Below are 12,679 nucleotides of genomic sequence, written 5' to 3' on the forward strand. Positions count from 1 at the left end.
TTACAACACTACGACTGCTTTGCGTTGCATCTGCCTTTCAATGTTGCAATGCTGCGATAGCAGCGTCGTGACGCTGAGCAGCAAAATGTTGTTGTTCACATCATTTTCGACTCTGAACTTATTTAGAACATTTTTGTTTCTTCCATATCTCTTCAGCAACCGTTGCTCTTTCAATCAATACGGACTTACAGACTCAAAGCAAAAATTAAATTTCCAAAAAATGCAAGGGGCCCTTATAATTTAATCAGTTAAAAGTAATCCAGTGCCAAAATTGAAAACATTCAATCTTGCAAACTGACATTCAAATATTCCAAATGCAGAATATTAAACTCACCTTTAAACTGATTTTGTTTTGAAAAATATAAAGAACGTGGATGCAAGAAATTGTCTCCGATACCAATTGAATGGATCGAATCCCGCAACGGAAGCATTGTGAATGCCTTGTATCCCGCAATTCAATTTTTACATAAACAAATTCAATATACTAAAACAGAATATAAACATGTAATATAGCATGCTTTAGAAAAAAGATTAGAACGATTCTTACCTTTGTAGATTCTCAAACTTCACGAACAATCCTCTTTAAGTTCCAACGAACGGCTCCTCCAACGATCTTGATTATGAACGATTTCTTGAACAATCTCGAACATTACCACGAGAGTAACCTCGTTATTATCGAGGATTCTAATAAAGGGATAGGTGGTATCCAACTATTGGGAGAGGAAGAAGAGAAAAAGGTGGATTCTCTTTGTGGCTTAGGGAAAATTTTGCACAATAACACTTGTGTGTTGTGTATTGTCAGTGTGTCCCAAAAGGGACATAGGGAGGTCTTTATATAGAGAATGGTCAAACATTTTTCCTAACCTTTTTCCTATTTCCCTTTTCCATAATTAAGTAATTAATTAACACTTATTTAATTAATTAAATTAATTAGTCCAATTAAGTAACTATCACTTATTTAATTAATTATCACAACTAAATAACACTTATTAAATTTAATTTTCACATTAATTAAATAATTATTTATACATTCAATCTAATTTAATGTATGTGTATATATATATATATATAATCATCATAAACATCATATGTATATGTGCAATACCTCTCTATTAATTAATTCTTTGTGAATCTAATTCTCTTGAATTAATTGAATCTTATTCAAATATTACTTTCCAATTTAATTTGAATTATAGATCATATTCATAATCAATTATAAATTAATCACATTAATATATGGTTTTCTCAAATTAATTTGAACAATTCAAATCATCTCTCTTAAATATCATTTAGTGAGTTGGACCTGTAGATCAGAAGCTCCAACGATATAAGATTAGTTGGCTAAACTCATTAACCAAGTTAATTAATATTCTTAACTGTGGGTATACCCCACTAAAGGCCCATAGTTGCACTCTTCTCACTACAAATATATTTTTGTATCCATAGATATAGACCAATAACCGTAAGTTAGTCCTCCACGAGTATTTGTAGCTCCAACTGGGTTAAATTACTGTTTTACCCTTGGGTTACCCCTGACTCCTTAAGTACCAGTGCTCCTTTAATGAACAACCTGTTAATGGTCTAATCAATAAACAGCAACCCCTCTTGGGCCAATGAGAGAATAAAGCCCTTTGTTCAAGTCCTAGAGACACCACTTAAGAGAACACTCATCTACTTACTCTTAAGACGAGAAGGAGTGAATTTCATCTTCTATTATTATGTTCCTAGTTCCCAACTCGGTCTTGCCCCAAAATAGTAGGCATATTGGATCGGTGAATTGGCCACCCTCACCCATATAAATCAAAGGATAATCCCTCGTGAACAAAAGTTCATAATATACTCAAGATTAAAACTAAGTTGCCTAGGTCATCCTATTGAAATAGGAACCTAACTAGTTAACGGTGTTACATTTAGTGGTTACTATTTCGCAGTCCAGTCTTATGCAAATTCATTTCATAGGATACCTTCACTCGCATGTCAACTACACGAACGCGTTGGATCATTGCGTTTTTATCAAATATAAAGTAGGTCGTATCTATAGTATTACCAGGATAAAGTATCCAGCTTTATCCCTATATTATAAACCCTTCAGACTGTATCTTGAACATTGATCTCTATATGTCTCCACATACAGTTCAAGACTCATAAGGCAACCTTAGATGTTAATTTATTAGATTTAGGTTATTAAGACAAAAATAGACAAACAACACAAACAATAACATTTATTGAATTAACATTTATAACTCTTTATTGATGACAGTCAATTGATAACATTTATTATCTACGAGTTTTAAGGCATAAAACCTAACTATATCAAATATGTAAAACAACATTTAATTTATTGATTATAACAAAGAAAGAAAAATTGGCATACCTTAGGACCTATTTTTAGCGGGGAAAACAATAAGAACTTGTGTTGATAACGTGTTATAAAATTTGGGAGCATAACGGAACACATATATGGAGAAAATATAATATACCTAAAATAACAAAAGAATATAAAACAATATATATATATATATATATATATATATATAAAATAAATAACTTAAATAAAATAAAGAAATAAAGAAAACAAGAAAATCATGAAATGATGGAATTTTCTCTAAATTTTTCTCCCATAGTGGATTTCTCACCAATCTTCATCATTCTACAAGATGCATAAATTACCACTATTTATAGGAGAATTGTCAAGTAGGATGTGGTTATTAGAACACTAACCATGTATAAATTTGTGACAAATGGGGTAACATGTTTAAGGAAACATAGTCTTTTTTGGGATGGACATCTATCTTCTATAATATTTATAATAATATTAAATATAGATGTGTACTCCAATATATATATATAGTTGTGTACTAAAAAGACATTAAATAAATATAGCTGCACAAGCAAAAGATGCAACCAGGGGTTAGAAATGGCTTCTGCTTTGAGGCCATTTACTATGTGAGAACTGAGAGCCCATAAATTATTGCCTGGAATTGGGTCTATTTAGGAATTTTGCACTCAATATCGGCCCACGAATTTAGGGGCCCCCCTCAAGGACGTGGACTTTGTTATTTTGAGATATATGTTAAAAAAAAATAAATAATAAATAAAAGCAAACTTCATTAAAAACAACTAATCACCAACACAATCCCCACGAAGAATAGAAGATAACTAATATGGAAAATAAGACTCCCCATAGGCCTCATACACTTCTTCAACCGAAGAAGGTAGGGTACCAAAAGAATAAACAACTGCACGAGCAAGCGAATGAACCACGACATTACAAGAACGACAATAATTAACATAAAAAACAACACCCGCCAGCAAAACAATCTCAAACGTAGCTTCAACAACGTTTTTTGTTTTCAAAATATCAGTTGACGAGTCATTGAGTACATGGATAATCTTCTTCCTTTTTCTTTATTCTGTTTAAAAAAATTTATTTTAATAGAATATATTACATTTTGTGGTGGAATTTGAATATATAATGAAGATATTACTCATTTCTAATTTGAAGAGAAGTAAATATATTCATAGTGAGCAAACACTATTTTTTATTAACTCAATTTAATTATGGAAAAGTATATATTTTTAAAGTTGTTACATTGAGGGTTTTGTAAGAAAATCTCTTACAATCTCCCATTTATCATCAAAACGGATAGTATCAGGCACATATTAATTGAATATGATTATTAAATGGTTAAAATCACTCTTTATCATTTTAAATTACTCAAAAGATATTTTTAATAATTAAAAACAATTTTAATGCTACAAAATTGTGTTTTAAAATGTTAAATTAGACATTAAATTGACTTTGAGTATATTTTGATGTAATTATAAACATGATTTTAACCAATGTTTACATTTTAAACACGTCGATGTAATTTTTGTTAGCAAGATATGCTCTAACGTAACTATAAACAAAAAATCAATAAACACAGATTATCTCTTATCTAGAGGTTGGATATTGTACAAAGCCATTGTTCGAATTGGGTGGAAAAAATCTGAAAATGAAAAAGGAAAAAAGGAAAAAGATTTCGGTGAAGATTCGTCAATTCGGGCCTACAATTACAAAGCGCCGACTGGATTGCAATTTGCCGATTGATTCGAGGACTCTCTCTCCCTTCTTCGCAATCAACGAAGCTTCGAAACTTTATGCAAATCTTCATGTTCTTTTGCTTCTGCTTCGGTTTGTGAAGAGACCCAAATGCTTCGTCCCCACAAAAATCTATGCAGGTTCATCTATGGCCTGAGCCACCATCAATCCCTTCACTGTATACGTTCAGCATCCACTTATCAACACAACCAGAGAAACCATGGCGCAAAGGGAAATGTTCGAAAGAAAGATGAGAACGAAGAAGCCCATTTGTATTTCTACAAGAGTAGAGGCCAACACATTCTTATGAACCAACGAATTCTGGACTCCATTGTTCGAAAATCTGCCATACTTCGGACCGATACGGTCTTGGAGATCGGACCCGGCACCGGAAATCTGACATTGAAGCTTCTGGAAGCTTCTCAAAAGGTCATAGCCGTTGAAATTGATAAAAGAATGGTCGAGGTTCTTCACAGACGCGTGGCGGAGCACCAATATGAAGACCGTATTTGTGTAAGTTAAAATTGCTATCAACGTGTTCGATGAAATGTCTGACAGAGGATAAACTGCTGGCAGTGGGGTTTTGTAGGTCATATGCCAAGATGCTTTGAAATGTGAGTTCCCTCGTTTCGACCTCGTTGTGGCCAACATCCCTTATGGGATATCTTCGCCGCTTGTGGCCAAGTTGGTATACGGGACAATTCCATTTCGGAGTGCCACGCTTCTACTTCAGAAAGAGTTTGCACGGCGATTGTTGGCGGATCCTGGTGATTCTGAGTACAATCGTTTGGCTGTAAATGTGAAACTGGTGGCTGATGTGGAGCATGTCATGGATGTAAGCAAGAGGGACTTTGTTCCTTGTCCTAAAGTCGACTCATCCGTTGTGATTATCCGTCCCAAAAAGGAAGTTCCAGATGTGAACCTGGAAGAGTGGCGGGCGTTCACTAGAACTTGCTTTGGCAAGAAGAATAAGACACTTGGTGCAACATTCAAGCAAAAGAAGAAGCTGATGGACCTTATGCACTCAAATTCAGAGAATGGGTATAATTCCTTCAAAGAGATGGTCATACAGGTTCTAAAATCTGGGGACTTCGAAGATAAGAGGCCTGTGAAGTTGTGTAATGACGAGTTGCTACATTTGCTAGCGTTGTTTAATCAGGCTGGAGTATATTTTCACGATGGATCAAAGCTTCAAGATGCAGAAAGAGGAGTCTTAGCTCATGCCTACAGTTCAGAACTAGAAGAGTAATTTTCCTGCTTCCTTCTCAATGGTCAGGGCAGTAGCTCAACAACCCATTTGGGAAGAAACATTAGTCTTCCATTTGGAGTTTCACTGTAGTTTCTTATTTTATTACTTGAGTTATAATTTGCAGTCTTCTTAGGAAAGAAATTGGAAGATCACTTTTTATAGTTAACTCGAGGCATCTGCCTCAAAGATTGGTGGTTTGTATAACTTAAGTTACAAAATGGAGCGTATTTTGATTTGATTGCTGAGTTTGTTAATCCTATGACCTATAGCTTGGTTATTTCTCAATTACATACTCGCAAGATTTTTGTAATTAGCTTCTTTTGCTAGTGTAAAAACAAATCAAGATTGCAGGAATGGAATGGAAAGCTTTGAAGCGTTGAGCCAATTTGCAAGTGCAATAGAAATGGGCTTCAGCATTTAAGGAAAGCCATCATTCATCAAATGGCACAGGATCTGGATTCCTAATGCCATCTCTGATTCGCCTGTTCAGCAAACGGTACTTGAAGCGGAAGGATGATCAGATTAAGATGTATAAATTAATCTGCACCGACAGAGGAACTGAATTTTTGGGTATTTCCCAACGCCCAAAAATGGGGAGACAGTAATATGGTGGATGGTTTGAATCATGTGAACTGTGATTGTCATGGGAGGAGGACGCCCACTAGTGGGCTCTACCAAACTTCATATCATTGACCCACTTAGAATTGTGATTGGCATGGCCAAATAAACGCACCATCCACAACTCTCTCTCTCTCTCTCTCTCTCTCTCTCTCTCTCTCTCTCTCTCTCTCTCGTTACGTTTATTTTGTACTAATTTGATTGACAGAATTGAAATTGAAATGATGTAAGAATCTCTATCCACTACTATTATCTTCTTTTGATTACTTCACAGCATTTGATGTTGAACGTTGGATGTGCTCTATCGTAAGTTGATGTGATAGAAATTGAAGGCAAATTCAAACACGCATGCTTGGTATTAGGAGAAAAATGGTTGTCAAAAGATGAACTTCTTGTTCTCTGAGCAATATTCCAAACTAGCAATTTGAGTCTCCCGCAAGCTCCTCACCACAAAATGTTGAGGGGGGGAATTCAAGGCAAAAAAACTTTATACATGGAGTTGGGTACAATGAATGCTATTCAATGGAGGAAATGGACAAAGGAAGGACCCTTTTGAACTGTCAAAAAGATGGCGACGCACGAACAAGAATCATAATTCAGAATGGTAGAGGAGCTCCATGTAAAGTAAAACTAGAATTCCTGTATCAGTACAGTTATGGCTTAAAAAAGAGGACCCCTCGTGGGTCTGTCTAGCTATATCTATCTCACAAAAAAGAAAAAAAAACTTGGGTCATTGAATATATTTACATCTGTATGAAGATCTTTTTTGCCTTATTTCCTCGACAGCTTGGTATTGAAGTTGTTGAAACGATTGAATCCAATCAAGAGCTTAAGTTTGTGATTGTGATTGGCAGCTTCCTTCTCATCTTCACTGTCGGAAAATGGATGATTTCATCCTTTTCAGCTCCCCATCTGCTTCATTTGCAGTTATGTAATGTTACTATTATCCCATAATGGCTTTATTCCCCCACTTCTGATTAGTTTCAATTACAAGAAGATTCTCTTGATAGATTTTTTTCTTAAATGAAGACACACACAAAGAGAGAAAGAGAGTACTTGTAGGTAGTGACGAGATGATGAAGGAAAATTGAGATTTCGAGCCTGGCGAGTTCGATGCCAGGACATAGCCTCTGTCCCCCTCCAAAAGGTGTAAAGTTATGGTTGTTTGTTGCAGACAAATTTTCCTGTTGATTTTTTTTACAATTGTAGCCATATTTCGATCAATCATAAAGATTAAAATGAAAGTAGATATATTACATTTTCCTCTCTATTATCGTACCTCCCATCTCCATGGATCAAACTGATGTGGGTTTGCATAGTTCTTTTCATCCATATGAACTGAGATAAAAGATGCCAAGACGCACCATCCTTGTGGTATTAAATAGTCTGCAATCAAATATAAGATAAAACCCCAATTAAATCAGCACATAAGTAAAACAAACTAGAAAATCACCTATCCAAGCATAACTCGGTGGATAAGACACTAATAGCACCTCAAAAGTCAACGATTCGACCCAACCCTCATAATTGTTGTTATAAAAAAAAAAAAAAAAGCAATAATTTCCCCTTACAAACCTTTGATTCGCACATCTTTTTGAGCTTTTCTCCAAACCCCATTGATGATATTAGCCATTCTTAATGTTTCACTAATCACCTAATTCAAAATGGAAGCAGACAAAATCAATCAGCATAAAAGAAGAAGAGCTTTTCAGTAGTTTTGGTGTCAAAATTGAAGTGTTATTAAGCTTACATTTTGAGTGAATAGCAGAGACATGTAATCCGTCCACCTATACTCCTCCCCAGAACCATTCTTTTGCTTCTTCAGTTTCATATTCTCTTCCTAATTTAATTAACAAAAACAAAAAGAGAACTTGAGTAATTCCCACCAATCTTAAATAATTAGAATCCAGAAATAAACACATGGCTGCCACAATTGTAGTTGATAATTATACGCCATCGGATGTAGATTTGAAAATCTACATGCTCCAATAATCACTAGATATAAATTCCCGATACTTTTGTAGTTTTTTTCACATACAACTGACGACGTAAGACTCTCAGTCACACTATAGTAACCTCCCCGAATTAATAACAAGAAGCTGGGAATTTAAATTGATAAATGATGATGTTAGTTGTGAATTAAATTTAAATAAGAGGAAAAGGGAAAAGAGAGGAATATGGAATAATAATAATGGAAGAAAAGGGGTGAAAAAAAAAGGGAAATTAGAAGGAAAAAAGAAAAGTGAGAGTGAAAAAAGAGATTTTAATTTAAGAAATGAAAAAGGGGGAAATGGCGACAATGAGACAGGTAATGGTCTCTACACGCGCAGCCAAGGAGTTAATTGGTGGTCCTTTTATCTGACAAACACGCATCAAAATCTCAATCTCAATATCGTACGGCCACGAAAGCTCCACATCCTCACCTCATTTTCTCTGTCTCTCTCACTCACACGTGCGCTCCCCGCTCGTGCGTCTCCCTCCACTTATATATATATATATCTTTCTTCCTACTGATATTAATATATCCTCCTATACTCTGATAACGACTTTTTACAAAAGTCAATTCTACTTCTAATTCTAACCCCACACCCCCTTCTATCCTTTTATTATTATTATTATTCTTAAAATTAAATCACAAGTTTGTGTCATCAATTTTTATGATTGACTTTAATAAATCTTTTACCTTATAAAATAATAGCTAAATTGATTTCTGAATTTATAATTTCAACCCTATCTATAACTTTAATAATTGTATATCATATAGTCATATACTTATTAGATACCTTTTCAAATTTGTAGATCTATTCTTAGGTTCTAGTAAACACAACATTGACCAATGAGACTAGTTTTTCAAAAACATGTCAAGTAAGCTAATAAAACCATTAGGACATGTTTGGCCCAAAGAATTCGTGAATCATGATCAAAGGATATTAATTCAATGATTTATTAACTCCTTTCACTGTGAATACTATACCATAACAATTTCCTAAACTTTTAGTCGTGACAATTCCAACAATAAATGCTAGATTTACCCATTATTATTATTTCCATTCAACATGTGAGCATACGTATATTTTGAATATCTAATTTTTTTGACCGAGAATATATTATACAGCCCATTGATTATATATGCTCATGTTGGTCATCTAATGATTATGTGACTAACGTACTAAAATGATTTTAAAAATAAATAAATAAAACCATTATGTGACTAACATGATTTGATTTGATTTTTCTTTTATTTATTTTTTGGGAACATGGTGGTTATTAGAACGCACACTCTTGAAACCGACGGTTTTTGCCCCCAGACCCCACCCACCCTTCCAACTCATGATTCAATCCTAGCCGTTGGATCGCAAACGGGAAAAAGAAACGTACCATTAATTGGGCAAGAGCGCGGGGGCAATCGCTGAGAAATTTAACGGCGAGTGTCATGGCCATCGGCACCGTCTCCTCGCCGGGAATCATCAGCTCTATGATGTGACTGCTGATGAAATCCAATGGTAGCCCTTGAATCTCATCGTGATCCTGTAAGAGCACGTCCACCGCATCCCTCGGTGCAACCTTCTCCTCCACCCTCGATTTTCTGTCTTCCACAATCTTACTCACAATTTTCAACAGCTTCTTTCTGGCCTGTATAGCCCAGCCCATTCAACGCAACCACAAAATCAAGTTAATTAATTAAATGGGTTTGAATTGAAATTATGAACTTATTTAATTAAAGAAAATAAACCTTCAAAGATTTATATAGCCTAGTTCCAGGTAATTTGATGGGTATACAGATCAAGGCTTTGATAAACTCTTCAAACTCCCTTTTCAAAATCTTCAACTCTTCACCAGGTCCCACACTCATCAACACCTTCACCAATACCTCAAATGTGATCTGAAGAATAGTAATTGAAAAAAGGAAAAAAAAAAAAAAAAAAAGATTAAGTATGACCCATATATAAAATAAAATATAAGTAAAAGGAATATTATATATTAAAAGAGAAAAAGAATTGAGACCTGTTTGGTTTCAGTTTGGAGATAAACCAATTGAGAGGAATTCCAATTGGAAAGTCTAAGTTGAACAGTGTTTTGAATATCTTGTGTAATCTGGGCTTTGAGTTGAGGGGACCTTAGGAAGGCTCCTATCAATGTATGAACTCTTTTTTGAACATTTCCATTCATTCTTAGAATTGAAAATGTACCAAGTAATTCTGTTATTGATTTTGGGTAAGCTGGGATAAATATGTTGCCATGGTTTTGTAAGACAACCTTGTTCACCTCTGAATCAGTTGATACTATAATGGGTGTCCCCAAAATGTTGGTTTTAAACACATTCCCATACCTGCAACCACAAATCAAACCATGTATACATTATTGTCTTTTTACTTTTGAATTTTTTAATAATCTATATAAGTTGGGATGATTTCATCAGACTATTTTGGTTACACTATCTTTACAAGAAATGGAACCCAATTCACAGTGTGTAAGGTGTAGTTTACTGCAGCCAAGTCAGAAGTCTGCACTTTAACAAAAGAGCAAAGAAAAGACTGTTGTTTTTAGTACTTTTTTGGATCAAAATTGCAACCAAAGATTTACCCACATGGAAATTTCTTCAAAAGTACATGGTGGTTTTTAGGCTTTCAATTCTGACCCTTTTGAGAATTGCCTCATCTCATTACATCAAACAGGAGAAAATAAGAACAAGCAAATATTGCCTTTTTGTTAAAATTAAAATTATTATTTCTCTTGCATGTGTGATATTATTTTTTTTTCCTTTTTATAAACTCCTTAATTATTAATCCTCGTCATCATCCTTATTCTCCTACCCTTTGTAAAATAATTAAAAAGAAAATCAATCCAACTAATTGCTAGCTCGGCTTAATCATAACAACATCCATTAAAAAATTAAAATTTTCATTTTCTTTTTTTTTTTTTGAAAAAACATAATTACCATCACAACTTTAATAATGGTGAAATTTGTTAGGTAAAAGTATATATCAATAATTTAGTAAACACGTCCAGCTAATGAATCATGGTGGTACTCATCATTTTTATGCTGGGTTTTGTGTACTATCTTGTAATGCAGCAATATAGAAAGAAAAAAAATATATACATATGATCCACTATTTATGGTAAAAAAAAAGGGAGAACATTTTCTTAGAGAACTGAGTCAAAAAAAGCTGGACATGCTTGGTTTATGTTATGAATGTTTGATAGGCAACTGGGTGTTTCCTATCGAAGGAAGAAGATAAAAAAATAAGTTAAAAAGAAAAGCTTCTTTTTTTTTTTTTTTTAAGAAGACAGAACAAGAAAAAAGGGAAATTGACTTACAGAGATTTGCGTTTGTCCATGAAGGTGACAGGACGAGAAGAATAGCCAGAAGAAATGAATTGAAGAGTTTCACCAAAGAAAGGCCAACCCAAATTCCCTCTAGGAATCCCATCGTTGTTTCCAATATGATTCTTCTTCTTCCTCTTCAACCAAAACCAACCTAAAATAACAACACTCACAAACCAAACCCAAAATCCCAAGACCCATTCCATTTCTTTTACACCCTTCAATTCCTTTTCTACCTAGCTATACCCTCTTTGATTAACCCCCAAAACCCTATAAACAAAAAAGGCTGCAACTTTTTTTCTTTTTCCCTTTTTTTTTTTTCTTTTCTTTTGAGTCAACCAAGGCAAGACTTTTTTACTTGGCTATCAATCACTTCATGCAAACAAAGACTCAGTTTTATGTCTCTCTTAAAGAGAAAAAGAGAGAGAAATAGAGGAAGGGAAAGAGGAGTAGGAGTAGGAATGGGCTAATAGCTATATAGCTTTGTCCTTTGTAGGAATTTAGGAAGAGGAAAGGATTTGGGAAGTGAAGGAGAGAAGTGGAATGAAAATCTTTTTGGGGTGTTGAGATTTGGAAGATCTAGACTATGCCTTATAACAATAAAAATGAATGAGGTGTGACCATATTGGATGGCCTAATATTGACACGCTTCTCCATATTTTTCTTTTTTCTTTTTTGTCTTCATTCCATTATGTAGATGTTATATTGTTACTTGGATTTCTCTATTCTAATCCATTTTACCCCACCAAACTTGTTCCTCCAAAAATGTTCTAAAATTGTACCTTTCCCATTTCCACCCATTAATGCCCTTTTCTCACTACTCTCCCTCACCAACCCTTCATAAAAACTTTGATATTTTTGTCCTACAAATATCAATTCCTAACTTCTTTTGTAAAAATTCACCGTCGACATTCGATCCTATAATCTTTTAACTTATGATCAGGATCAATCCCCTCTTAGTACCTTATTCTTATTCTATAACCAACATTTAATTTGTGCTTAAATTTATGGGTTGTCACCATCTTAAAACACATCCTTGAAAAAAGGGGGGAAAAAAAAAGTCAACTTCGAAAGAAGATTATCACACGATTATTGTATGAAAAGTTAGGATTTTGACTTAAATGGTTGTAACTAACGTAGCTTTCTCATTTGTTTATGTAAAACCGAGAGATATAAAAAGAAAAGAAAAGCAAATGGGTTCCGAGGGATCCGGGTCTGGAAAGATGTAGAAGTGAAAGAAAAACGTGGGTGAGTTAGCAAGAAGAAATGTGATTTGGTATAAAATCATATCAGAATATAAAAACCCCAACTTTCGAAGAAAATGGAAGTGGGGTTTCTTGGAAACTCTTCATCGCAGCCGACTCCTAAATTTTGATTGAGAAGAGAAAAAGGAAGTAAATGTA

General features: G+C 34.3%; 2 protein-coding genes across 2 annotated transcripts; one reads left to right on the top strand and one right to left on the bottom strand.

Annotated features, from left to right (window-relative positions):
* The first annotated feature begins 3,905 nt into the window (after nt 1–3,905).
* On the top strand, nt 3,906–5,587 carry LOC120073233 (ribosomal RNA small subunit methyltransferase, mitochondrial). Its single transcript, XM_039025952.1, has 2 exons — nt 3,906–4,597; nt 4,674–5,587. The coding sequence occupies exons 1-2, from the start codon at nt 4,196–4,198 to the stop codon at nt 5,331–5,333; spliced, it is 1,062 nt and encodes a 353-aa protein (XP_038881880.1). The 5' UTR covers nt 3,906–4,195; the 3' UTR covers nt 5,334–5,587.
* A 737-nt stretch (nt 5,588–6,324) lies between these two features.
* On the bottom strand, nt 6,325–12,088 carry LOC120073232 (3-epi-6-deoxocathasterone 23-monooxygenase CYP90C1). Its single transcript, XM_039025951.1, has 9 exons — nt 11,271–12,088; nt 9,957–10,281; nt 9,685–9,834; nt 9,330–9,584; nt 7,702–7,791; nt 7,527–7,605; nt 7,231–7,337; nt 7,008–7,135; nt 6,325–6,863 (listed from the first exon to the last, which is right to left on the bottom strand). Exons 1-9 carry the CDS (start codon nt 11,480–11,482, stop codon nt 6,773–6,775), a joined length of 1,437 nt encoding a protein of 478 aa, XP_038881879.1. The 5' UTR covers nt 11,483–12,088; the 3' UTR covers nt 6,325–6,772.
* Nucleotides 12,089–12,679: the final 591 nt, after the last annotated feature.

This window comes from Benincasa hispida, chromosome 3 (genome assembly GCF_009727055.1).
Source record: "Benincasa hispida cultivar B227 chromosome 3, ASM972705v1, whole genome shotgun sequence".
Classification (NCBI taxonomy): Eukaryota; Viridiplantae; Streptophyta; class Magnoliopsida; order Cucurbitales; family Cucurbitaceae; genus Benincasa; species Benincasa hispida.